General features: G+C 41.2%; 1 protein-coding gene across 2 annotated transcripts in view; it reads left to right on the top strand.

Moving 5' to 3' along the window:
- Window positions 1-27,509, top strand: part of LOC143294729 (HEAT repeat-containing protein 1-like) — a 72,649-nt gene extending 45,140 nt beyond the window's left edge. For both annotated transcript variants that reach the window (XM_076606176.1, XM_076606175.1), the window contains exons 30-45: window positions 127-293; window positions 2,048-2,215; window positions 3,503-3,649; window positions 5,542-5,703; window positions 8,271-8,446; window positions 11,073-11,169; window positions 12,429-12,511; window positions 13,014-13,098; window positions 16,828-16,962; window positions 17,705-17,812; window positions 19,287-19,354; window positions 21,189-21,286; window positions 22,824-22,978; window positions 23,551-23,709; window positions 26,336-26,444; window positions 27,116-27,509. In XM_076606176.1, the coding sequence (XP_076462291.1) occupies window positions 127-293; window positions 2,048-2,215; window positions 3,503-3,649; window positions 5,542-5,703; window positions 8,271-8,446; window positions 11,073-11,169; window positions 12,429-12,511; window positions 13,014-13,098; window positions 16,828-16,962; window positions 17,705-17,812; window positions 19,287-19,354; window positions 21,189-21,286; window positions 22,824-22,978; window positions 23,551-23,709; window positions 26,336-26,444; window positions 27,116-27,207 (2,009 nt within the window). In that variant the 3' untranslated portion in view covers window positions 27,208-27,509. The remainder of the gene's footprint in view (window positions 1-126; window positions 294-2,047; window positions 2,216-3,502; window positions 3,650-5,541; window positions 5,704-8,270; window positions 8,447-11,072; window positions 11,170-12,428; window positions 12,512-13,013; window positions 13,099-16,827; window positions 16,963-17,704; window positions 17,813-19,286; window positions 19,355-21,188; window positions 21,287-22,823; window positions 22,979-23,550; window positions 23,710-26,335; window positions 26,445-27,115) is intronic.
- The last annotated feature ends 165 nt before the right edge of the window (window positions 27,510-27,674 follow it).

The following is a 27,674-nucleotide window of genomic DNA, read 5'->3' as shown; positions in this document are numbered from 1 at the left end:
CATGTTTGTGTGTCTCTTGGAACAATGGCAGATGTGTAAGTCGGCCAAAGTGCTAATATCTTCACCGTTGGAAAATAAAGATTCATTCATTCATTCATTCTCTCTCTCTCTCTGTGTCTCTGGCAGCGGACAGCAAGCCCAAGGTGCGGCGGCAGGCCATTGATGATGCCAGCAAAGAGGAGTATGAGATCTTCTGCCTGGCCTACCACAGCACCAGGCAGCTCCACAAGTTTAGACACGCCACCATCCTGGTGCTGCATCAGATCCTGGCCAGCAGAAAGTTCATCGCCATGGTGAGATTTCTGTTTGTTGTGTGTGTGTGTGTGTGTGCACGAGACGAACACCACACAAACAAGTCAGAATAACTGACGTTCTTCATGCACAGTGTGTGTGTGTGTGTGAATGTGTGTGTGTGTGAACATGGGTGTGGGTGTGTATGTGCTTTTACTTCTGATAAAAATTATTTATTTATTTTAACTTACTTTATTAATTTATGTAATTATGATATGTTTACAACCTTGAAAATTGTGGTGAAATTATGACTGGTGTTTGAGTGTGTGTGTGCGTGTTTGTGTGTGTGTGTGTGTGTGTGTGTGTGTGCATGAGTGCATGCATGTGTATGTGGGTGTGAGAAAGTGGGTTCCATGATATCCATTCACAGGGTGTACGTTTGGTGAATGTGTGCGTGTGGGTATGCTTGCATGCGTGTTTGTTTGGGTATGTGTGGATATGTGCGCATATGTTTGTGTATACGTGTGTGTATGAGTCAGTGTGTGTGTGTGAGAGAGAGAACCATAGACGAATCAAATGTGGCATTTTCATATTCAAAATCCTGTTCAGCTGTGAGTTGTTGGTTTTTTTGTTTTTTTGTTTTTTTTGTGTGTGTGTGTGTTGTTTTTTTTTTAACGCATTCCATCCTAGGGAGTTAACAGCCTTGGCAGGATCCCCTGCCATATTGTTCTGGAAAAAAAAAAAACAGAAGGAAATATACTGAAATTTTCCAGAAATACTGTTGAAGTTAGTTCCCTTTGTTTGCAGTTTGTGCATATATAAATGTAGGAACGTGTACCACCCCTCTAATGAAACAAATTTTAGACGCCAGGGCAATGCTCGGATCTCAGGGTTGAATGAGTCAACCCTAAATGGGGAAGGGAGTTTGGGTGGGGGGTGTTTATTGGATGCTGGACTTTTACAGATAAGCTGGATGTTTACAAGGCAGTTTACAGATAGGCTGGATGCTTACAAGGCAGTTTACAGATAAGCTGGACATTTACAAGGCAGTTTATAGATAAGCTGGACGTTTACAAGGCAGTTTACAGATAAGCTGGACGTTTACAAGGCAGTTTACAGATAAGCTGGACGTTTACAAGGCAGTTTACAGATAAGCTGAACGTTTATGAGGCAGTTTACAGATAAGCTACTGGATGTTTACAAGGCAGTTTACAGATAGGTTGGACATTTACAAGGCAGTTTACAGATAAGCTGAACGTTTATGAGGCAGTTTACAGATAAGCTACTGGATGTTTACAAGGCAGTTTACAGATAGGTTGGATGCTTACAAGGCAGTTTACAGATAAGCTGGACATTTACAATATAGTTTACAGATAAGCTGGACGTTTACAAGGCAGTTTACAGATAAGCCAGATGTTTACAAGGCAGTTTATAGATAAGCTGGATGTTTACAAGGCAGTTTACAGATAAGCTAGATGTTTACAAGGCAGTTTACAGATAAGCCAGATGTTTACAAGGCAGTTTACAGATAAGTTGGACATTTACAAGGCAGTTTACAGATAAGTTGGACGTTTACAAGGCAGTTTACAGATAAGCCAGATGTTTACAAGGCAGTTTACAGATAAGCTGGACGTTTACGAGGCAGTTTACAGATAAGCTGGACGTTTAGATGTTTACAAGGCAGTTTACAGATAAGCTGGACGTTTACGAGGCAGTTTACAGATAAGCTGGATGTTTACAAGGCAGTTTACAGATAAGCTGGAGGTTTACAAGGCAGTTAAGTGTAAAAGAAAAGGTGTGACTGGTGGTGCTGCAGGTGTCGGACCAGGTGGATGAGGGGTTGATGGCGCGGTTCAAAGACCTGCTGGAGGCCCTGCTGAGCTACATGGCCCACACCTGTCGGGCTGTGGACCGCTTCGCCACCTCCCCCCAGGCTGCCTACTGGAAGGGGCTGATGGCCAAGTGTGGCACTCTGCTGGACAGTGTGAGTGGTGGTGACCTGTTGCTGTTGTTGTTGTATCATTTTGTGTTGTATTAGTTTGTGTTGTATTAGTTTGTGGTGTTGTATCATTTTGTGGTGGTGGTGTATTATTTTATGTCGTATTATTTTTTGGTTTTGTGTTATTTTGTGTTGTTGTTGGATTATTTTGTGGTATTGTTGTATTACTGTGTGCTGGTGTTCTATTAGTTTCTGCATGTGTTCTGTTATTTTGTGGTGTTGTATCATTTTGTAGTGTTGTTGTATTGGTATTGTATTACCTTGTATTGATGTATTAGTTTGTGGTGTGTTATTTTGTGGTTTTGTTGTAGTTATGGTGTTGTTGTATCATTTGATGTTGTTGTATTATTTTGTGGTGGTGTATTCTTTTGTGGCGTTGGATTATTCTGTGGTATTGTATTATTTTGTGCTGGTGTTGTATTTGTGGTGATGTTGTATTATTTTGTGTTGTTGTATTGGTATTGTATTATTTTGTATTATTGTTATATTGTGCTTTTATTTTGTGGTGGTGGTATATTATTTTGTGTTGGTGTTGTATTATTTTGTTGTGGTGTTTTATTGTTGTTGTATTGGTATTGTATTACTTCTTATTGCTTTGTGTCATTGTTGTGTTGTTGTATTATTTTGTATTGTTGTATTATTTTGAGTGGTGTTGTATTTTACATTGCTGATATTGTCTGCTAAACATTGGCTTCTTAAAGGCTGTTGCATTCTTGATATTGGATGGTAAAGGACTGATAAATTCTTGATATTGGTGTCTAAATGACAGTTGTATTCTTTACGTTGGTTCTTTAATGAATGTTGCATTGTTGACATTGGTTGGTAATGGCTCACATATGTTCCTTCCTGTGTTGACATGAACTTTGTAATGACCCACATATACCCTCCTTATATTGATATGTAATTGGCTTCGTAATGACTCACATATATGTTCCTCCATGTGATGACACTGGCCTGGTAATGACTGACATATGTTCCTGTGATGACATTGGCCTGGTAATGACTGACATATGTTCCTGTGATGACATTGGCCTGGTAATGACTCACATATGTTCCTGTGATGACATTGGCCTGGTAATGACTCACATATGTTCCTGTGATGACATTGGCCTGGTAACGACTGACATGTGTTCCTCCCTGTGATGACATTAGTCTGGTAATGACTCACATATGTTCCTCCCTGTGATGACATTGGCCTGGTAACGACTGACATATGTTCCTCCCTGTGATGACATTAGTCTGGTAATGACTCACATATGTTCCTCCCCACAGCTGGTGTCGCTGCTGCCTCAGGAGCAGTTTGTGGTGGTGGTGCGGGAGCTGCTGGACAGCCCCCTGGTGGCCGTGCAGAGGAAGGCCCTGGAACTGCTGGCCCTGCACCTCAAGACGCTGAGGGAGGGAGGCGTCGGGCAGCAACAGGTGGGTGGGTGTGGGGGGACGTGTTTGTTGTGTGGTGTGGTGGGTGGTACTGTTTTCAGTTGCGTTTTGTTGTGTTGTGTTGTTGTATTGTGTAGTGTGGTGTGGTATGGGGTGATGTGGTGGGGTGGGGTTGTACTGTTTTTTATAGTATTGAAGCATGTTGTGGTGTGGTGTGGTATGATGTGGTGTTGTACTGTATTGTTTTGTATTGTGCTGTATTGTACGTATGGTATTGTGTTGTGTTGTATCATGCTGCATTGTGTTTTGTATTGTGCTGTATTGTACGTATGGTATTGTGTTGTGTTGTATCATGCTGTATTGTGTTTTGTATTGTGCTGTATTGTATGTATGGTATTGTGTTGTATCATGCTGTATTGTGCTGTATTGTATGTATGGTATTGTGTTGTATCATGCTGTATTGTATGTATGATATTGTGTTGTGTTTTATCATGCTGTATTGTATGTATGGTATTGTGTTGTGTTGTATCATGTTATATTGTGTTTTGTATTGTGCTGTATTGTATGGATGGTATTGTGTTGTGTTGTATCATGCTGTATTGTATGTATGGTATTGTGTTGTGTTGTATCATGCTGTATTGTGCTGTATTGTATGTATGGTATTGTGTTGTGTTGTATCATGCTGTATTGTATGTATGGTATTGTGTTGTGTTGTATCATGCTGTATTGTGCTGTATTGTATGTATGGTATTGTGTTGTGTTGTATCATGCTGTATTGTATGTATGGTATTGTGTTGTATCATGCTGTATTGTATGTATGGTATTGTGTTGTATCATGCTGTATTGTGCTGTATTGTATGTATGGTATTGTGTTGTATCATGCTGTATTGTGCTGTATTGTATGTATGGTATTGTGTTGTATCATGCTGTATTGTATGTATGGTATTGTGTTGTATCATGCTGTATTGTATGTATGGTATTGTGTTGTGTTGTATCATGCTGTATTGTGCTGTATCAAACTGGATTGTGTTGAACTGTAGCCCTGTGAACAAAATACTCATTTTGTGTACCTGCAGAAAATGGTGTACCTGGTGGGGTATTGTGTTGTGTTGTATCATATTGTGTGGAGTTGTCTCCCTTTCACTATTCGTCATTTTGAAACTGCCCCTGCCTTTAAAAAAGCTCTTAAAACCTATCTGTTCCAGCATGATAACTGAATCCCCTCCCTTTTTACCCACTGTGTTCTGATTCCATCCAGGTGTTTTACAGTGAATTTGAAATTGTTTTTATCAATGATGATGAAGTTGTATTATGTGCTTTTTATCCTTTATTTTCTCTTAAAACTTTTAAATTCATGCATGCTGCTTATTTGAGCGCATTCGCTAACATGTGTGTGCGTGTGCGTATGTGCTGTGTGTGTGTGTGTGTGTGATTAGGACATGTGTGTATACACATGCATATATATATGTCGTAATGATGTGTGTGCATGTGTGTCTGTGGGGGGCAAGAGTGGGTGTGTGTGGGGGGGGAAGAGTGTGTGTGGTGGGGGTGTGTGGGGGGGGAGAGTGTGTGTGTGCATTTCGTGTGTGCATGCTTTGATGTTTGGTTTTTAGTTACGTAGAAGATATTTGGTCCACCTCGCGGCTGTTTATAGTGACTGTTTTGTTCACACAGAATGGTTTTTGGAGGTTTTTGGAGAATTTTTTTTTTACATGTGGTTGTGATTTTTGTGTAGAGTTTTTAATCTTGTTATATTTTACTCATGTGTTGTGCCTTGAGCATTACTGTATTTTAATGAAAGGCGCAATATAAGTAAACTATTATTATTATTATTATATTGTATTGTGTTTTGTATCGTGCTGTATTGTGTTGTATCACACCGTATTGTGTTGAATTATAGTATGGCCAAACTACTTTTTTTGCCCTGCGTGCAGAAGGCAGTGTTCCTGGAGCTGGTGCCCAAACTGCAGCACCTGCTGGGGCACCTGCAGGACGGGAGCGGGGGGGAGAGGGAGGAGATGGCCAACATGGCGCTGTACACACTGATGCTGATGTCACGCCTGATGGGCATGGAGTGCCACGTTACTTTTGTGCAGGTACACCGCTTGTGTGTGTGTGAGGGGGGTGGGGTGGAATGGGGGTGCGTGTGTGGTGTGTGGAATGGGGGTGCGTGTGTGTGTGGTGTGGGGGTGCATGTGTGTGTGGTGTGGGTGTGTGTGTGGTTTGGGGGTGCGTGTACATGTGTGTGTGGTGTGGGGATGCGTATGTGTGGTGTGGGTGTGTGTGGTGTGGGTGTGTGTGAGTATGTGTGGTGCGGGGGTGCGTGTGTGTGTGCACATGTGTATGTATGGTGTAAGGGTGCATTGGTGATTTTGTGTTTGTGTGTGTGTGTTTTCATTGGTTCTTTTATTTAACATCTATCCGCAGTTGTGATTTTTGACAACCCCTTGTCCACCCCACCCATGCTTTCCTTGCTCCTCTTTCTTCACTTTGTTTGCGATTTTTTTTTCTTTTTAAATAAGATGAAACAAAATAACACAGCAAACTAACTTTTCAACCAGTCAGATTACACCAAAGAGCCAATTTGGCTCATACTATGTGGAGGGGGGAGGGAGGATGGGGTGTGTGTGTAAGCATGCATGCTTTAGTGTGTGCCTTTGCACATTTGTCCTTTGTGGAGGCAGAGGGGTTATGACAAGCACTTGTCGCTGTGGTTCTGTGTGTGGATGCATGTTTAGGGGTGGATGCATGTGTCTGTACCCTGATGCAGTGGTGCCAGTGCTAGGCATGGTGTTGTATGTCATCTTCATGGAAGTTGGAGCCCCATCCATTGAACAATGGGGAAAATATATACAGTACGATCCAGAGCTTGAAGCTTTGTTGCATTCTTCTGATACTGATAGCGACAGTGTACATCAGAGGAAAAGAATGTCTTGATTTCCCTTATGACTGCAAATGCAAGAAAAGATAAGACTCACAGCTTGGCTTTCTTCTTTCTGTAATGAAGCATTGATGTTTCATCAAATGATAAGTGAACAGTTGAGAATACCTGTGGTTCTCATCTGTCAACCAAACGTACCTACAGATGGGCTGGGTTGCCTGAGCGATCCTAGCAGCTTAGGTAAGTTTAGGTAGCTTTCAGACTTTTTCTTTCTGTGCTTATTCCATAGCCTTAGGAAACATTCTAATGCTAAGCAAACTTAACGCTGCTAAGATTGCTCATCCCTGTACTCACGTCTGTCCAATCAGACAGTCCCATGTCTGTCCAATCAGACTGTTCCATGTCTGTCCTATCAGACTGTCTCTCCCATGTCTGTCCTATCAGACTGTCCCATGTCTGTCCTATCAGACTGTCCCATGTCTGTCCAATCAGACTGTCCCATGTCTGTCCTATCAGACTGTCCCATGTCTGTCCAGTCAGACTGTCCCATGTCTGTCCTATCAGACTGTTCCATGTCTGTCCAGTCAGACTGTCCCATGTCTGTCCAATCAGACTGTCCCATGTCTGTCCAATCAGACTGTTCCATGTCTGTCCAATCAGACTGTTATAGTCCATGTCTGTCCAATCAGACTGTCCCATGTCTGTCCAGTCAGACTGTTCCATGTCTGTCCAATCAGACTGTTATAGTCCATGTCTGTCCAATCAGACTGTCTCTCCCATGTCTGTCCAATCAGACTGTCCCATGTCTGTCCAATCAGACTGTCTCTCCCATGTCTGTCCAATCAGACTGTCCCATGTCTGTCCAATCAGACTGTCATAGTCCCATGTCTGTCCTATCAGACTGTCTCTCCCATGTCTGTCCTATCAGACTGTCCCATGTCTGTCCAATCAGACTGTCTCTCCCATGTCTGTCCAATCAGACTGTCCCATGTCTGTCCAATCAGACTGTCCCATGTCTGTCCAATCAGACTGTCCCATGTCTGTCCAATCAGACTGTTCCATGTCTGTCCAATCAGACTGTTCCATGTCTGTCCAATCAGACTGTCCCATGTCTGTCCAATCAGACTGTCCCATGTCTGTCCTATCAGACTGTCCCATGTCTGTCCTATCAGACTGTCTCTCCCATGTCTGTCCAATCAGACTGTCCCATGTCTGTCCAATCAGACTGTCCCATGTCTGTCCAATCAGACTGTCTCTCCCATGTCTGTCCAATCAGACTGTCCCATGTCTGTCCAATCAGACTGTCCCATGTCTGTCCAATCAGACTGTCCCATGTCTGTCCTATCAGACTGTCTCTCCCATGTCTGTCCAGTCAGACTGTCATAGTCCCATCTCTGTCCAATCAGACTGTCTCATGTCTGTCCAATCAGACTGTCTCATGTCTGTCCAATCAGACTGTCTCATGTCTGTCCAGTCAGACTGTCCCATGTCTCTCCAATCAGACTGTTCCATGTCTGTCCAATCAGACTGTCCCATGTCTGTCCAATCAGATTGTCATAGTCCCATGTCTGTCCAATCAGACTGTCATAGTCCCATGTCTCTCCAATCAGACTGTCCCATGTCTGTCCAATCAGACTGTCTCATGTCTGTCCAATCAGACTGTCCCATGTCTGTCCAATCAGACTGTCCCATGTCTGTCCAATTAGACTGTCTCTCCCATGTCTGTCCCATCGGACTGTCACCGTACCATGTCACTCAAAGGTCATGATGGTTGTTGATCAGGTGCTGAAGCACGTCTGCCAGTTGATGAACGACGACAGCGTCAGCAGCGAAGCGGCAGCGACAGCCATGATGTGTGCCGCGGAGATAATCAAGAACATCCGGGCCTACGCCATTGTGCACCTGCCGCAAGTCATGTCCGCCATTCTGAAGCAGCTGCAGGCTGTGAACTCTGTGGAGTGAGTGACAGTGTGTCGCGTAGCGTTTCTGTTGTTTATCTGTTATTTGTTGGGTTTTTTTGTTGAGTAAGTGACAGCTTATAGCATAGCATTTCTGTCTTTTGTTTTATCTGTTGTTTGTTTTTTGTTGTTGAGTAAGTGATAGAGTGTAGCGTAGCCTTTCTGTTGTTCGTTTTTTTTTGTTGAGGGAGTGACAGCTTGTAGTGTTTGTTTTGTTTATGTTTTATCTGTTTTTTGTTTTTTTTGTTGTTGAGTCCGTGACAGCTTGTAGTATTTCTGTTGTTTATGTTTTATCTGTTTTTTGGGTTTTTTGTTGTTGAGTCCGTGACAGCTTGTAGTATTTCTGTTGTTTATGTTTTATCTGTTTTTTGTTTTTTTGTTGAGTCCGTGACAGCTTGTAGTATTTCTGTTGTTGATGTTTTATCTGTTCTTTTTTTTGTTGGGTGAGTGACAGTTTGTAGTGTTTGTTTTGTTTATGTTTTATCTGACCTTTTTTTTGTTGAGTAAGTGACAGCTTGTAGCATAGTGTTTCTGTTATTTGTTTTCTTTGTTTTTTGTTGTTTGTTGAGTAAGTGACAGCTTGTAGCGTAGCATTTCTGCTGTTTGTTTTCGTTGTTCTTTGTTTTTTTGTTGTTGTTGAGTAAGTGACAGCTTGTAGCATAGTGTTTCTGTTATTTGTTTTCTTTGTTCTTTGTTTTTTGTTGTTAGTTGAGTAAGTGACAGCTTGTAGCGTAGCGTTTCTGCTGTTTGTTTTCTTTGTTCTTTGTTTTTGTTGTTGTTTTCCTTGTTCTTTGTTTTTGTTGTTGAGTAAGTGACAGTTTGTAGTACTTGTGATGTTGATGTTTTATTTATTATTTGTTTTTGTTGTTGAGTAAGTAACAGCTTGTAGCATAGTGTTTCTGTTGTTTGTTTTCTTTGTTCTTTGTTTTTTGTTGTTGAGTCAGTGACAGTTTGTAGCATTTCTGTTGTTAATGTTTTATCTGTTATTTGTTTTATTTGTTGAGTAAGTGACAGTTTGTAGCATAGTGTTTCTGTTGTTTGTTTTCGTTGTTCTTTGTTTTTTGTTGTTGAGTAAGTGACAGCTTGTAGTACTTCTGTTGTTAATGTTTTATCTGTTATTTGTTTTTGTTGTTGAGTAAGTGACAGCTTGTAGCATTTCTGTTGTTAATGTTTTATCTGTTATTTGTTTTTTTTGTTGAGTAAGTGACAGCTTGTAGCATTTCTGTTGTTAATGTTTTATCTGTTATTTGTTTTTTGTTGTTGAGTAAGTGACAGCTTGTAGTACTTCTGTTGTTAATGTTTTATCTGTTATTTGTTTTTTGTTGTTGAGTAAGTGACAGCTTGTAGTACTTCTGTTGTTAATGTTTTATCTGTTATTTGTTTTTTGGTGAGTTAAGTTGCAGCTTACTGTGTTTCTGTTTATTGTGTTTTAATCTTCGTTGAGTAATTTGCAATTTATTGTGTTTTTGTTTATTATGTTATAGGTTACAACTTATTGTGTTTCTATTATTGTGTTTTGTCTGTGATTTGTTCATCGCTCTTTAAGTTACAGCTTATTGTGTATCTATTCCTTGTGTTTCATCTGTAGTTTATTTTTTGTTAAGTAAGTTACAGCTTATTGTGTATCTATTCCTTGTGTTTCATCTGTAGTTTATTTTTTGTTAAGTAAGTTACAGCTTATTGTGTATCTATTCTATGCCTTGTGTTTTATCTGTAGGTTATTTTTTGTTAAGTAAGTTACAGATTATTGTGTTAATATTCATTATGTTTTTTATGTTATTTGTTTTTCGTTGCTACCCAGCATGCCAGAGGCCATAATTGGCAGTAAGTAAGAAAGTAAGAAAGTCTAATTTATGCTGTTTATCTCAAATGTAAGAACACAATATATACTTGTTTTATATGTTGTTTATCACAAAAAGGGCAACCACATGAATTCATATGATGTTCTCTTTGAGTAGCAGGCTAAAACCAGAAGTAGCATATCAACTGTTGGTTTGGCTGAGTAAGTTACAATTTGTCAAAGGTGCTGTGTGGATAGTTGAGTGTTGACAACCACTCCCACACTCCAGTCATCACAGGTGACACCGTTGATTCTATGTTAATTCCTTTGCTTGAGTAATGTGACCTGAACATTTAACTAGCTATACTTTTTTTTCCCCCTTTTTTGTAAGAAAGATGGCAGGCTGAATTCATTTCTAATGGAGAAGAAAAGCACTGACTGCTAAACATGTGATATTTTGCTTTCTTCACAAAGTCACCAGTATTTTCTCCCCCTCCACTAGACCTTGATTGGTGGTCTGGAAGCTAGTCATTCAGATGAGACAATAAACTGAGGTCCCGTATGCAGGTTGCACTGAGTGTACCTTGAGCCCGCAGCAACAAAAGGGTTGTCTTTGGCAAAATTCTGTAGAATTACCAAGGGTAGCGCTCTTGGTGTAGCGACGTGCTGTCGCCAGGGAGAGCAGCACGGACTTCACACCGAAAAATCTGTTGTGACAAAGAGTAGTAATGATAGAATAATAATAATGATAATAATAATAATAATGACAACAAAGATTATAATGATAATAATAACACTAATGATAGCAATGATAATAACAATAATGATGAAAATGTTTCCCACCAGGAGCGAGATGCTGCCGTGCTGCGTGACCTCACTGCACAAGGTCATGGACACGCTGCCCCATTTCCTGACCCCCTACATTCAGGACATCCTAACACAGGTGAGTACCTGGGGATCTGACAGTACTGATGATAATGGTGATGATGATGGTAATTATGATGATAATGGTAATGATGATGATAATGATGGTAATTATGATGATGATGGTGGTAATTATGATGATGATAATGAAGGTAATTATGATGATGATGATAATAATGATGATGATAACAATTATAATAATGATAGTTGATTATGATAATGAGGATGATACTTCTACTACTACTACTACTACTACTGCTGCTACTACTACTACTGCTGCTGCTGCTACAACTACTACTACTACTGATGATAATAATGAAGAGTACTGATGATAATGATACTACTACTACTACTGATATTAATAATAATTATGATGATAGTAATGATAATGATAATGTACATTTATATTGCACCACATTTATATCGAGGCCTTTCTCTCTAAGAGCTCAGGGCAGGCTTTCCATGAAAGAAGATGTTCACAAATGACGTGAACCACTTATTGACCACTCTCTCATTATGCTTACACTTGGTGTTTTTTTTTTTCCAATGACAGATCAACATCTCTGTTCTTTATCTCTCAGTCTAAATCTGCACTGCTTTGCCAAAGCAACATGGTCACAAATAGCAAACTGGATAATTGTTCTTGATTTTCCTTTTCTAAGTGGGGGCATTTACAAGGTATTTTGCCCAATGCATAGTTTTTACTGAAAATTGAGAGGGGGGTGGATCTTTACTAGAGACTGGGCTTTTGACAGGGTAGTTTAGAGTACTTCATATCACTGCACTGTTGCCAGCTTTGCCCCATGACATTACATCCACGTCATTGTACTGTTGCCAGGTGTGCCACATGGCATTACACCTGTGTCATTGCACTGTTGCCAGGTGTGTCACATGACATTACACCCGTGTCATTGCACTGTTGCCAGGTGTGCCACATGACATTACATCCATGTCTTTGCCCTGTTGCCAGGTGTGCCACATGACATTACACCCATGTCTTTGCCCTGTTGCCAGGTGTGCCACATGGCATTACATCCATGTCATTGCACTGTTGCCAGGTGTGCCACATGACATTACATCCATGTCATTGCACTGTTGTCATGTGTGCCACATGACATTACATCCCTGTCATTGCACTGTTGTCAGGTGTGCCACATGACATTACACCCATGTCATTGCACTGTTGCCAGGTGTGTCACATGACATTACACCCATGTCATTGCACTGTTGTCAGGTGTGTCACATGACATTACACCCATGTCATTGCACTGTTGTCAGGTGTGCCACGTCCAGATCATGTTGGAGGAAGCTCCGTCCAGTGAACACAGAGAACACGTCCTGAAGAGCTTGAAGCACGTGAGGTCAGTGTGGTCTGTTAATAATAAGTGGTCTTTGGTCTTTATTTTATTTATTTATTTATTTATTCTTTTTTATGATTAAATGCAAATTTGCTAGCCATTCAAAAACAATTTGTTGTAAGGAAATAATCAGGGAATTATTTTTGTGTGTGTTTGGAGCCGCTGATTTTCTTTCTTTTTTTTTTGGAGTGTTTGAGGGGGCATCTGTTTTGTGTATGTTTGTGAGTTTGTTCTTTAGTTTAACGTCTTTTTATTATAAGTGATATTAGACGAGGGTAGGGGGGGAAAAAATTGAGGAAAGGAAAAAAAAATCACTTTACGCATGTGAGTATGTAAATGCATGTGTGTGTGTGTGTATGTGTGAGAGAGTAGATGTGTGGATGTGTCTAGGTATCTTGATGACTTTGGGCACACTCTTTGATTGCTTTCGAATGAGACTGTAATCTACATGTAAATGTATGTCATTGTTCACGTCACTTCTGACTGTTCTTTGTTTGAATTTCAGCAAGTCGATAGCTGCCTTGCCCCCCAGAGTGTTTCTGCCCACCTTGGAGAGCTGCTACACAGTCCTGCTGGATTCAGGAAGACAGGTCAGTTCAGACAGACATGTATTCACTGTGTGTGTGTGTAAGTTCAGACATGTATTCACTGCGTGTGTGTAAGTTCACACAGACATGTATTCACTGTGTGTGTGTCAGTTCAGACAGACATGTATTCACTGTGTGTGTGTAAGTTCAGACAGACATGTATTCACTGTGTGTGTGTGTAAGTTCAGGCAGACATGTATTCACTGTGTGTGTGTGTAAGTTCAGGCAGACATGTATTCACTGTGTGTGTAAGTTCAGACATGTATTCACTGTGTGTGTGTAAGTTCAGACAGACATGTATTCACTGTGTGTGTGTAAGTTCAGACAGACATGTATTCACTGTGTGTGTGCGTGTGTAAGTTCAGACATGTACTCACTGTGTGTGTGTAAGTTCAGACAGACATGTATTCACTGTGTGTGTGTAAGTTCAGACAGACATGTATTCACTGCGTGTGTGTAAGTTCAGACAGACATGTATTCACTGCATGTGTGTAAGTTCAGACAGACATGTATTCACTGTGTGTGTGTAAGTTCAGGCATGTATTCACTGCATGTGTGTAAGTTCAGACAGACATGTATTCACTGCATGTGTGTAAGTTCAGACAGACATGTATTCACTATGTGTGTGTAAGTTCAGATATGTATTCACTGTGTGTGTGTCAGTTCAGACAGACATGTATTCACTGCATGTGTGGAAGTTCAGACAGACATGTATTCACTGTGTGTGTGTGGAAGTTCAGACAGACATGTATTCACTGTGTGTGTGTAAGTTCAGACAGACATGTATTCACTGTGTGTGTAAGTTCAGACAGACATGTATTCACTGTGTGTGTGTAAGTTCAGACAGACATGTATTCACTGTGTGTGTGTAAGTTCAGACAGACATGTATTCACTGCATGTGTGTAAGTTCAGACAGACATGTATTCACTGTGTGTGTGTAAGTTCAGACAGACATGTATGCACTGTGTGTGTAAGTTCAGACAGACTGCATGTGTGTAAGTTCAGACATGTATTCACTGCGTGTGTGTAAGTTCAGACAGACATGTATTCACTGTGTGTGTGTAAGTTCAGACAGACATGTATTCACTGCATGTGTGTAAGTTCAGACAGACATGTATTCACTGTGTGTGTGTAAGTTCAGACAGACATGTATTCACTGTGTGTGTAAGTTCAGACAGACTGCGTGTGTGTAAGTTCAGACAGACATGTATTCACTGTGTGTGTGTAAGTTCAGACAGACATGTATTCACTGTGTGTGTGTAAGTTCAGACATGTATTCACTGCATGTGTGTAAGTTCAGACAGACATGTATTCACTGTGTGTGTAAGTTCAGACAGACATGTATTCACTGCATGTGTGTAAGTTCAGACAGACATGTATTCACTGTGTGTGTAAGTTCAGACATGTATTCACTGTGTGTGTGTAAGTTCAGACAGACATGTATTCACTGCATGTGTGTAAGTTCAGACAGACATGTATTCACTGCATGTGTGTAAGTTCAGATATGTATTCACTGCATGTGTGTAAGTTCAGACAGACATGTATTCACTGCATGTGTGTAAGTTCAGACAGACATGTATTCACTATGTGTGTGTAAGTTCAGATATGTATTCACTGTGTGTGTGTCAGTTCAGACATGTATTCACTGTGTGTGTGTAAGTTCAGATATGTATTCACTGTGTGTGTAAGTTCAGATATGTATTCACTGTGTGTGTGTCAGTTCAGACAGACATGTATTCACTGCGTGTGTGTAAGTTCAGACAGACTGCATGTGTGTAAGTTCAGACAGACTGCATGTGTGTCAGTTCAGACAGACATGTATTCACTGTGTGTGTAAGTTCAGACAGACATGTACTCACTGTGTGTGTGTACGTTCAGACAGACATGTATTCACTGTGTGTGTAAGTTCAGACAGACATGTATTCACTGTGTGTGTAAGTTCAGACAGACATGTATTCACTATGTGTGTGTAAGTTCAGACAGACATGTATTCACTGCATGTGTGTAAGTTCAGACAGACATGTATTCACTGTGTGTGTAAGTTCAGACAGACATGTATTCACTGTGTGTGTAAGTTCAGACAGACATGTATTCACTGCATGTGTGTAAGTTCAGACAGACATGTATTCACTGTGTGTGTAAGTTCAGACAGACATGTATTCACTGTGTGTGTAAGTTCAGACAGACATGTATTCACTGTGTGTGTGTAAGTTCAGACAGACATGTATTCACTGTGTGTGTGTAAGTTCAGACAGACATGTATTCACTGCGTGTGTGTAAGTTCAGTTCCCAGCTTCAGTTTCTAGTGTCAGTTTCTCAAGGAGGCATCACTGTGTTCGGACAAATCCATATACTCCACACCATGTCTGCTAGGCAGATGCCTGACCAGCAGCATAACCCAACGCACATAGTCAGGCCTTGAGTGCATGCGTATTACATTTATGTTCCTGTCAGAAAGTGGATTTCTTGAGCAGAATTTTGCCAGAGGACAACACGTTTGTTGCCGTGGGCTCTTTTTCAGTGCACCAAGTGCGTGCTGCTCGCGTGGCCTCAGTTTTATCATCTCCTCCGAGTGACGAGACGCTCAGTTTGATTTTCCAGTCAAACGTGGGAGGAAGGGTGGCAGTCCGGAATTGAACCCAGGCCCTGACAGACACTGTATTGGCACAGTCATGTGTCTTGACCATTCTGCCACCTCCCTCCTTCACTTCACAAGAAAGTCATTTGTTTCCATTTTTAGATACTTTGAGCTGTTTAAAAATGATGGAACTGTAAAGCATTTTAAACAGAGCTTGGTATCTGACAGACTACAGGCACTATATAAGTATCCACATCATATTCAACACTTTGGAAACTAATAATGAGCACCCAAAGGCAGCTCTAAGTGAGCTCTACCCACGTAGGCAGCCTCTTGTGCAAATGACAAAGCGCTTTGAGCTTGGTATCTGACCGAGGATAGGCACTACAGAAGTATTGATGTGGTATCATCATGTTGAACACTTTGGAAACTAATAATGAGCACCCAAAGGCAGCTCTAAGTGAGCTCTACCCACGTAGGCAGCCTCTTGTGCAAATGACAAAGCGCTTTGAGCTTGGTATCTGACCAAGGATAGGCGCTATATAAGTTATGGATATGGTATCATCATGTTGAACACTTTGGAAACTAATGATGAGCAACAAAGGCAGCTCCCTGTCGGCTCTACCCGTGTAGGCAGCCAGTTGTGCAAATGACTATGTGAAGGGCTTTGAGTTTGGTATCTAACCTAGGATAAGCACTGTATAAGTTGTTATGCTGTTTTGTGTTTGTTTTGGGGTTGATTTTTTTTTTTCCCTGTCTCAGGCGCTCATATTTCCGTGAAATGTAAGATGCATACATATACAAGACAGCTTATACAAAGCAAAGTGAAACAAAGATGAGAAGATTTAGTGTTATATATTAATGAATTCCCAGGATAATGGTGATAACATAACAATCACAATAATGGTATTTATCATCAGAATCATAGTAATCACAATGCATCATAACCATAGTGAACACAGTCACAAACATAATAATGATAACAGTAATATTATAAATGATAAAAAAAATTTTGAAGGTAAGCGAAGAAGAGGAAGCCACCAACATTTTCTTTCATGACACAACGACAGTATGGGGAAAACAGGCGCTATATAAGTATCTGTACGGTATCATCATATTCAACACCTGCTCCCCTCCCCTCCCCCCATCACAGGGCAGCATCGGCAGCCTGATGGACGTGCTGGGTCAGCACCTCAGTGGTCTGACCCGCGAGGACCTTCACCTCAACCATCAGCAGCTTCTCGACTTCTTCCTGGTGGTGCTCGACTTCCGAGGGACGCAGCGCAAAGTGAGACGTCTTTCTGTGTGTTGTGGGAGTCGGTTTTTATTTTCCATTTGTTCTGCTTGTATTTCTGTGTGTGTGTGTTCTTTCTGTGTATGTAGAAATAGTTTTATTGTTCGTTTGTTTCCTTGTGTGTTTTGATAAAGAAATTGGTTCTGTTGTTCATTTGTTTGCTTGTGTGTGTACTTGCTGTGTAAAAAGAAATTGTTTTTATTGTTACTTTTAGTGTGTACTTTTAGCATGTATAGAAATTGTTTTTTTTGTTTGCTTGCATTTGTTTTCTTTCAGTGTGTATAGGAAATGTTTGAATTGTTCTTTTGTATGTTTGTGTTTGTTGTTTCGATGTATAAAAATGTTTTTATCATGTAATTAAAGTAGTAAAGTTTTTTTTGTTTGTTTGATTTTGTTTTGGTGTTGTTGGGTTTGTTGTTTTTTATACGTAATGTTTTTTGATGCCAGAGACGGAAAATAATGAATGTGATTGGATAATCTGGTTTGTTTAAGCAGTATCTCCAGAAGACGCAGGGAAGCAGGTAGGGAGGGATGATGCTGTGTTCTAATTCTCTTGTCTGTGTGGTGTGTATGTGTGTGTGTGGCGTGTCGTGTGTGTGTGTGGTTCATGCCTGCGTGTGTATCTGTGTGTATGTGCGTGGTGTGTATGTGCGTGCGTGGCATGGCATGTGTGTGTGTGTGTGTGTGGTTCGTGCATGCGTGTGTATGTGTGTGTATGTGTGTGTGTGGTTGTCAGGAGGTGAGCAGGGAGGTGATGGACAGGGTGGAGGGGGTGGTGATCAACACGGTCCTCCTCATGGTGCTGAAGATGACTGAAGGCACCCTGCGACCCATGCTGCTCAAGGTACACTCTTCTTCATGATAGATAGATAGATAGATGGATGGATAGATAGATAGATAGACTGACAGATAGTCAGATAGAGATTGAGAAATAGAGAGATCTGGGATAGACAGATAGATAGGAAAATGCAGGGGAAAAAAGCCCCAGAAAGTGAATGTCCAAATGTTCACCCATAGGGCTTCATGGGGGGGGGGGGCATTTGCCTGTTGACCTCATCTGAAGATCTACCTCCATTGAAAATATTTTCATGGAGCAGTATCTATCGAATTCTCTCTCTCTCTCTCTCTCTCTCTCCCTCTCTTTCTCCAGATAGAGAGGTATTTATATATCTCTCTGTCTTTCTCCAGATAGAGAGGTATTTATATATCTAGAGCAGCCCTGAGATGGCCTAAACGGTCGGCTGGGCTCTAAACAACATGAATTGAATATATATCTAGAGAGAGGGAGAGATTTTTGTTTAGACAGTTACATATTCACATTTTTTAAGGTAACAATAACTTCTTTAGATTTTCAGTTTATCCATTTTTGTTTGTGTTTTTTTGTGTGTTTTTTTTGTTTTGTTTTGTTTTTTTCTGCTTGTTTTTCCTTGTACAGAAGGTTGTATCTTATGAACATGATCACTATCACCTACATGCCAGACCAGTGTAACATAATGTTAGCTTATGACGTATTTGGAAGTTATATTACATACGTGGTTTTTGGGGTTTTTTGTGGAGGGGGGTGGGGTGGGTGGAGGGGGCAGGTAGTGTGAACACACAGTAGTCTGTGTTGGTTAGTGGTGTCTGTTTCTGTATCAGGCTGATTACTGAATATGGAAGAAAAAAATTAAAACAAACAGATTTTAACTCTGGGCTCAGCACATGTGAAAAGTAGGCTTAGATTTTATGTGAGAGTGCTGCAGTGGTCTGGCAATGTTTAGGCCTGATTTTGTTTTATTTATACTGGAGCCTTTTTGACTCACTTGTGTAAACAAAGTGAGTCTATGTTTTAACCCGGTGTTCGGTTGTCTGTGTGTGTGTGTCCGTGTGTCTGTGTGTCCGTGGTAAACTTTAACACTGACATTTTCTCTGGAAATACTTTGTCAGTTGACACCAAATTTGGCATAAAAATAGGAAAACTTCAGTTCTTTCCAGTCATTTTGTTTAAAACAATATTGCATCTCTGGGATGGGCACAAAAATTTTTTTTAAAAGCCTAATTATATCCAAACTGCATTTACTGTTATATTTATATTTTTTGTATTCTCTAAACTTGGCACTTTGACCTCTTATTCTGACACAACAACAAGAGGAGTCATTATCATTTTTTGTTCAAACAGGAACTTCTTTTGCTAAGCATGGAATTTTTATTTATTTTGCAAACGTTTTGGTGCAGATAGTAAAAAAGGGAAATTACTCTGTAATTAATGCTAGGGGACTTAATTTGAAGGCCTTGCCTCTCTTGTTTTATTTTATTTTATTTTTTCTTTCATTCTGCAGATGTTTGAGTGGGCAACAAAGGAAGGGAAGCGAGACAGAGTGATGGCTTTCTACAGACTGGCCGACAGGTAAAATGATCTGGTTTTTTACTGTTCACCACATGAATACAAGTGTGTTTGTGTGTGTGTGTGTGTGTGTGTGTGTGTGTGCAAGTGTTAGAATATGTACATTCACTTGTGCTTAGGCATTTGTGTATATAAATGATGATATTTGTGTTTGTAAATAAACAATAATGATACTAGTGCAACTTTCTTCTTTTCTTTTTTTTAACAGTTAGATATATGCTGTGTTTGGTTTTTTTATGAGCTGTTGGCTCATTTGATGGATAGTGTTAGTGATTTATTATTATTTTTATTTTAATTCCTGTTCCTCAAGGATGATAGCTGTGCTTCAATCGTAGCAGTAACAGCTATGCAGTTCCTTTACCGTTGTTTATTAGTTATACTGTAACTTGTTATTATTTCAGTTTTGTTCATATGCTGCTACCATTCCTTACAGCTACTTTTGACATCTGCAAGAATCATTACCATCAGTTTCAGTAGTCTGAAAGGTCTGAGGATGTCATTTGTTTATGTGTACTGTGTAAATAATATTGACAAGTGTGCTTGCTGATGGGAAGCAGCAACAGCTTGAGGTTGTGTGGCCTTGTTTTCATTGTTTAGGTGCAAAAGTCACTGCACTTATTTGTTGTTTGTTGTATTGTATTGTACTGAATTGTATTACTTTTTGTCGCAACAGATTTCTGTCTATGAAATTTGTGCTGCTTTCCCTGAGGAGAGCATGTCACCACACTGCAGCACCACACTGTTTTTTTCTGTTTGCAAGTGTATTTGTTTTTCTATCTTCTTCTTCTTCTGCGTTCATGGGCTGCAACTCCCACGTTTACTCATATGTACACGAGTGGGCTTTTACGTGTATGACCATTTTTACTCCGCCATGAAGGCAGCCATACTCCGTTTTCGAGAGTGTGCATGCTGGGTATGTTCTTGTTTCCATAACCCACCGAACGCTGACATGGATTACAGGATCTTTAATGTGCGTATTTGATCTTCTGCTTGCGTATACACACGAAGGGGGTTCAGGCACTAGCAGGTCTGCACATATGTTGACCTGGGAGATCGGAAAAATCTCCACCCTTTACCCACCAGCTGCTGTTACCGAGATTCGAACCCGGGACCCTCAGATTGAAAGTCCAACGCTTTGACCACTCGGCTATTGCGCCCGTCAGTTTTACTGTCAAAATGAATTTTTCTACAGAATTTGTTGCCATGTTGTTTTTTGTTGTGTTTTTTTTTTTACATACGTTAAGTGCATGCACATGGAACCTTGGTTTATCATCTTATCCAAATGACTAGCATCCAGACCACGACTTGAGGTCTTTTGGAGTGGGAGAAGACACAGACGAGTGTGGGGTTCAATCCTGCACACTCAGATTCTCTCACTTCCTTGTCGGACATGTAGCCACTAGGCCACCACTAAAAAGAAAAAAAAGGAAAACAAAAAAAAACAAACAAAAAACTAGCCTTGTGAAGATTTCATGTCTGAAGTGTGGACATGTTACCACTTGGCAACCAGTCAACAACAAAAAAAGAAGAAGAAGAAGAACCTGATCTTATCTTTCTGTCTGTCACTCACTCATTTCATTTGCCTGAAGAAGAGCCTGTGGCTCTGTGCGTCGCCTCTTTTATCCTTTGTAAGTCAACTTTTACCAAGATTCTTTTAGTCTACCCTTCCTGGCCTTGTTAAGATTTCACGTCGAAAGCGTGGACACGTTACCACTTGGCAACCACTCAAAAACAAGAAAAACACAAAAAAATTATCTGACCTGGCCTTGTGAAGATACCATGTCCGAAGTGTCAGCTGTGTGTGTGTGTGTGTGTGTGTGTGTGTGTGTGCTTTCAGCCTGGCAGGACGACTGAGGGGGCTGTTCCTGCTGTTTGCCGCCCACATCTTCAGACATGCCACCCAGCTTCTGGACCTGCTTCATGACGGCAAAGCTGGTAATGGTCCTGCAGGGATGGTGTTGGCTTATAGTGCTGTTGGTTGTTATGTTTGTTGGAGGTTGTTGGCTTATAGTCCTGTTGGTTTGTTATGTTTGTTGGAATATTGTTGGCTTATAGTGCTGTTGGTTGTTATGTTTGTGGGAATATTGTTGGCTTATAGTGCTGTTGGTTTGTTATGTTTGTGGGAATATTGTTGGCTTATAGTGCTGTTGGTTGTTATGTTTGTGGGAATATTGTTGGCTTATAGTGCTGTTGGTTTGTTATGTTTGTGGGAATGTTGTTGGCTTATAGTCCTGTTGGTTTGTTATGTTTGTGGGAATATTGTTGGCTTATAGTCCTGTTGGTTGTTATGTTTGTTGGAGGTTGTTGGCTTATAGTCCTGTTGGTTGTTATGTTTGTTGGAATATTGTTGGCTTATAGTGCTGTTGGTTGTTATGTTTGTGGGAATATTGTTGGCTTATAGTGCTGTTGGTTGTTATGTTTGTTGGATGGTGTTGGCTTATAGTCCTGTTGGTTTATGTTGTGCCTTCAGAGGAAGCCATTATTCTATGTCTGTAACTGACCGTCATGTCGTGCCTTCAGAGGAAGCTTTATTCTATGTCTGATAACTGACCCGTCATGTCCAATGCCTTCAGAGGGAAGGCCGTTATTCTATGTCTGTTAAATGGAGGAAGGTGGCATACTGGGTATGATGCTTATCTGCCAGTACATTATCTGTGAGGTTCTGGGTTTGATTCCCACTCATGCCCATTCTCCCAAGTTTGACTAGAAAATCAAACTGAGCATCTAAATATTCAGATGAGAGGATAAGCCAAGGTGCCATGTGCAGCACGCACTTGGCGCACTGGAAAAGAACCCACGCCAACAAAAGGATTGTCCTGGCAAAATTCTATGGAAGAAATCCACTCTGATAGGTATGCAAACATATATCCATGCATTCAGCGCCTGACAAAGCGCATTGCCATTGGGCTATGCTGCTGGTCAGGCATCTGCCTAGCAGATGTGGTGTAGCATATACGGATTTGTCTGAAATGCAGTGATGCCTCCTTAAGAAAGTGAAAGTGAACCTATCATGCTATACGGATTTGTCAGAAATGCAGTGATGCCTCCTTAAGAAAGTGAAAGTGAACCTATCATGCTATACAGATTTGTCAGAAATGCAGTGATGCCTCCTTAAGAAAGTGAAAGTGAACCTATCCTGCTATACAGATTTGTCAGAAATGCAGTGATGCCTCCTTAAGAAAGTGAAAGTGAACCTATCATGCTATACAGATTTGTCTGAAATGCAGTGATGCCTCCTTAAGAAAGTGAAAGTGAACCTATCATGCTATACAGATTTGTCAGAAATGCAGTGATGCCTCCTTAAGAAAGTGAAAGTGAACCCATCATGCTATACGGATTTGTCTGAAATGCAGTGATGCCTTTTTAAGAAAGTGAAAGTGAACCTATCCTGCTATACAGATTTGTCTGAAATGCAGTGATGCCTCCAAGAGAAAGTGAAAGTGAACGTGAACCCATCCTGCTGTGGTTTCAGAGGAGGCGTACCTGAGGAAGGACAAGAAGGGCAGGAAGACGTCCATGTTGCTGGGCAGTGTGCTGGGCTGTCTGCACAAGGTGTGCCTCTTCGACACCCAGAACTTCATCAACAAGGAGCGCTTCGCCATGCTCATGCAGCCTCTCCTTGACCAGGTGGGTGGGCGCTGCTCTTTCTATGTGCATGTGTTGTACTGTATTGTGTTGTATTGTATTTTGTTTTGCATTGCATTGCATTGTTGTATTGTATTGTATTGTGTTGTATTGCATTGTGTTGTATTGCATTGTATTGTATTGTATTACTTTTTTGTCACAGTAGATTTCTCTGTGTGAAATTCAGTGTTACAGATGGAAAAGTTTGCATTTGTATTGTTGAATTGTATAGTATCATATTACTGAAAATGACAGGTGGAGGTCTTTGTATTGTATTATTAATCTGTATTGTACTCTATTGTGTTGTAATGTTTTGTATTGTACTGTACTGTATTGTATTGTACTGTATTACTCAGTGTGACAGCTGGAGAACTTTGTATTGTATCGTATTGTACTGTATTGTATTGTACTGTATTGTATTGTATTATACTGTATTGTCCTGTATTGTATTGTACTGTATTATACTGTATTGTCCTGTATTGTATTGTACTGTATTGTATTGTATTATACTGTATTGTCCTGTATTGTATTGTACTGTACTGTACTGTACTGTACTGTGTTACTCACCGTGACAGCTGGAGAACTTTGCGGGCGGGGAGGACGTGTACAGACAGAGGGTCAAGGACACCCTGGTGCCCACCATCGCTGACTTCGCCGCCGCCGCCAAGAACGACTCCTTGTGGCAGACCCTCAACTACCAGCTGATGCTGAAGACACGCAGCAAGAACAAAGAGGTGGGCGTGCTTGTTTTGATGATGATCATATCATCGTCGTCGTCATCATCACCGTTGTCATCGTCATCATCGTCGTTGTCGCCATCATCAGCATTATCATCATCGTCATCGTCATCAGCAGCATTATCATCATTATCATCATCATCATTACTGCTATTGTTGTTATTGTTAGCAGTAGTGGTAGTAGTACTAGTAGTAGTAGCAGTAGTAGTAGTATCATTATCAGTATTCTTCATGATTATCAGTAGTACGGGCAGCAGTAGTAGTAGTTGTAGTAGTAGCAGCAGCAGGAGGAGTTGTAGCAGTAGCAGCAGGAGTAGTAGCAGTAGTTGTAGTAGGAGTAGTAGTGCTGTTATTGATATTAGTATCAATATTATTAGTGTTTTTATTGTTATTGTTATTATCATTATCATCATTATTATTATTGACACTTATAAAATCCCAGTCTAATAGGTCTGATCACTTTACAAACAAAGTCATTTGCACAGCAGGCTGCCAACCTGCTGACAGTTGCTTTTGCTGTGTCATTCAGTCAGACTTCAACCACTCACACACATTACACGTGTATATTAGAGTGGAACTTTCTTCAGAATCTTGTCAGGGACTACCTTTTTGTTGCCATGGGTTCTGTAACGTGCGCAGAGTGCATGCTGCACATGGGCATTCGGTTTATCATCCCTTCCAAATGACTAGCGCCCAGCCCAGACCAGCACTCGAGGTCTGGTGGAGGGGAGGACATTGTAGCGAGTGTGGGATTCGATCCCTTTGTGATCAGATTTTCCTGCTTCCTAGGCAGACATGTTACCACCAGGCCACCAGTCCCCATGATGTGTGTTAGAGGGGAGGGTTGTTTGGGTGTGGGTACAGTGGTGTGTGTGTGTTAGTGACACATGCGGGGAACGTGTGTATATTGGTGTGTGTGTTAGTGACACATGCGGGGAACATGTGTATATTGGTGTGTGTGTTAGTGACACATGCTGGGAACATGTGTATATTGGTGTGTGTGTGTTAGTGACACATGCGGGGAACATGTGTATATTAGTGTGTGTGTTAGTGACACATGCGGGGAGCATGTGTATATTGGTGTGTGTGTTAGTGACACATGCGGGGAACATGTGTATATTGGTGTGTGTGTGTTAGTGACACATGCGGGGAACGTGTGTATATTGGTGTGTGTGTGTGTGTGTGTGTTAGTGACAAATGCGGGGAGCATGTGTATATTGGTGTGTGTGTGTTAGTGACACATGCGGGGAACATGTGTATATTGGTGTGTGTGTGTTAGTGACACATGCGGGGAACATGTGTATATTGGTGTGTGTGTGTTAGTGACACATGCGGGGAGCATGTGTATATTGGTGTGTGTGTGTTAGTGACACATGCGGGGAACATGTGTATATTGGTGTGTGTGTGTTAGTGACACATGCGGGGAACATGTGTATATTGGTGTGTGTGTGTGTTAGTGACACATGCGGGGAACATGTGTATATTGGTGTGTGTGCGTGTTAGTGACACATGCAGGGAACATGTGTATATTGGTGTGTGTGTGTGTTAGTGACACATGCGGGGAACATGTGTATATTGGTGTGTGTGTGTTAGTGACACATGCGGGGAACATGTGTATATTGGTGTGTGTGCGTGTTAGTGACACATGCAGGGAACATGTTTATATTGGTGTGTGTGCGTGTTAGTGACACATGCGGGGAACATGTGTATATTGGTGTGTGTGTGTGAGTGGAGTGATGGCCTAGAGGTAACGCGTCCGCCTTGGAAGCGAGAGAATCTGAGGGAGCTGGTTCGAATCACGGCTCAGCCGCCGATATTTTCTCCCCCTCCACTAGACCTTGAGTGGTGGTCTGGACACTAGTCATTCGGATGAGACGATAAACCGAGGTCCCGTGTGCAGCATGCACTTAGCGCACGTAAAAGAACCCACGGCAACAAAAGGGTTGTTCCTGGCAAAATTCTGTAGGAAAATCCACTTCGACAGGAAAAACAAATAAAACTGCACGCAGGAAAAAATACAAAAAAATGGGTGGCGCTGTAGTATAGCAACGCGCTCTCCCAGGGGAGAGCAGCCCGAATTTCACACAGAGAAATCTGTTGTGATAAAAAGGAATACAAATACAAATACATGCGGGGAACATGTGTATATTGGTGTGTGTGTGTTAGTGACACATGTGGGGAACATGTGTATATTGGTGTGTGTGTGTTAGTGACAGATGTGGGGTATGTGTGTGTTGTCATGTGGGGTATGTGTGTGTGGGGGGGTTTGTGTGGACGTGACTCATGCAGGGAACGTGTGTATGTTGGTGTGTGTGTAATTCATGTCGGGTATGTCTGTTTGTTGGTGTATATATGCATGAGTGACATATGCAGGGTATGTGTATGTATGTTGGTGTGTGTGTGTATGACACATGCGGGGTATATGTGTATGTTGGTGTGTGTGTGACACGTGTGGGGAATGTGTGTTTGTTGGTGTATATGTGAAAATGACACATGCAGGTTATGTGTGAAGGTGACACATGCAGGGTATGTGTATGTTATGTGTGTGAGTGACACATGCATGTCCGTGTTCACACCTGCTGTCAGTCAAAGATGATGCTGTCATGTTATTACATCGTCACAGGTTCGACTGTCGGCGCTGCACTGTCTGAAGGGCTTGCACAGAAAGCTGGGAGAAGACTACGTCAGCTTGATGCCAGAAACCATCCCCTTCCTCTCAGAACTGATGGAGGGTAAGCGTCTCCCCCTCTTTGTGTGTGTGTGTTTGGTGGTGGTGGTTGGTTTTGGGGGCTCTTTCTTTTTTTTAAATCATTTTATTCCAATCCAAGTGAAGGAAAGGGCCCGTTTCAGAGCAGTACCATGACCATGGGGCATGTATGCTCCAAACACGTCTGGGTTTTTGTCCGTCAGTTTGATGAATCGATTCTTCACTTTTCTTGGGTAAAGTCCCAGGAAGCATATGCGTATTCCAGTTCAGTTGATCTGGGTTTGACCAATCAGGATATTCACCAGCACGTTGTAACCAGAGTTTCCAGAGCTCATGAAAAGGCTTTGGCTGTTGCTGATTTGTTGATGTCAGTCTGCTGATTTCCCAAGTCTTTTGGGAGGGAGGGCGGGGGGGGGGGGGGGGGGGGTCATAATTTCTTTTATTGTTGAATTTATTCTATCCTTTTTGCCCTGAGGTCAGGACGTAATGAAATGTGCATGCTAATTCCACTTCCCACAATCAAAGTCGTTATCGTTATCTATCCAGATTCTTTTAATTCCATCCTTAATGCTGTCAATTTTGAGCGAGGACTAAGGCAGTTCAAATTTTCAGGCAGTTCTAGGGGATCATGTGCATGTTATCAGCTTGTTTGTCAGTTATTCAGAATTCAGCATAACTGTGTGCATGTGTGTGCAGATGAATGTGAAGACGTAGAACAACTCACCCAGGAAGTGATCTTGGACATGGAGGAAACGTTTGGAGAGCCACTTCAGAAATACTTCAATTAATGACAGTGCTGGACTGTGTGGATCAGGATTTAACCTTAGTTTGGACAATGACTTTCACTGACAGCTTCTGTATATTGGTACACACTACATACATGTACAGTTTAGGAGTGTGTTAAGAAATGTGCATGTTGGTTCTGGAAGTTATTTTTGAACTATTGTGTTTTAGCAGGATTGGTCTGAGTGTGAATGTATTTCTGGATGTATTGTGTATGTATATTACAGAGCAGTTGAGAACACTGAACGAGAGTTGTAGTGACATGTGAGATGAACTGCTGAATGCAATAAAAGCATTATTGGATGATAATTATTTCTTGGTGTTCTCTCTTTTTTTGTGTGTGAGAGTATGTAATCCGAATGAATGTGACCAAGAATGCAGAATCATGGAAGTTAAAATGACAAGAGAGATTAACTTTCTAGTGAAAAATAAATGATTTTATGAAGAGTAATATTATCTGGGTGGTTATGTC

Source organism: Babylonia areolata, chromosome 20, assembly GCF_041734735.1.
Source record: "Babylonia areolata isolate BAREFJ2019XMU chromosome 20, ASM4173473v1, whole genome shotgun sequence".
In the NCBI taxonomy this organism is placed as follows: Eukaryota; Metazoa; Mollusca; class Gastropoda; order Neogastropoda; family Buccinidae; genus Babylonia; species Babylonia areolata.
This window is presented reverse-complemented; position numbering and strand designations above follow the sequence as displayed.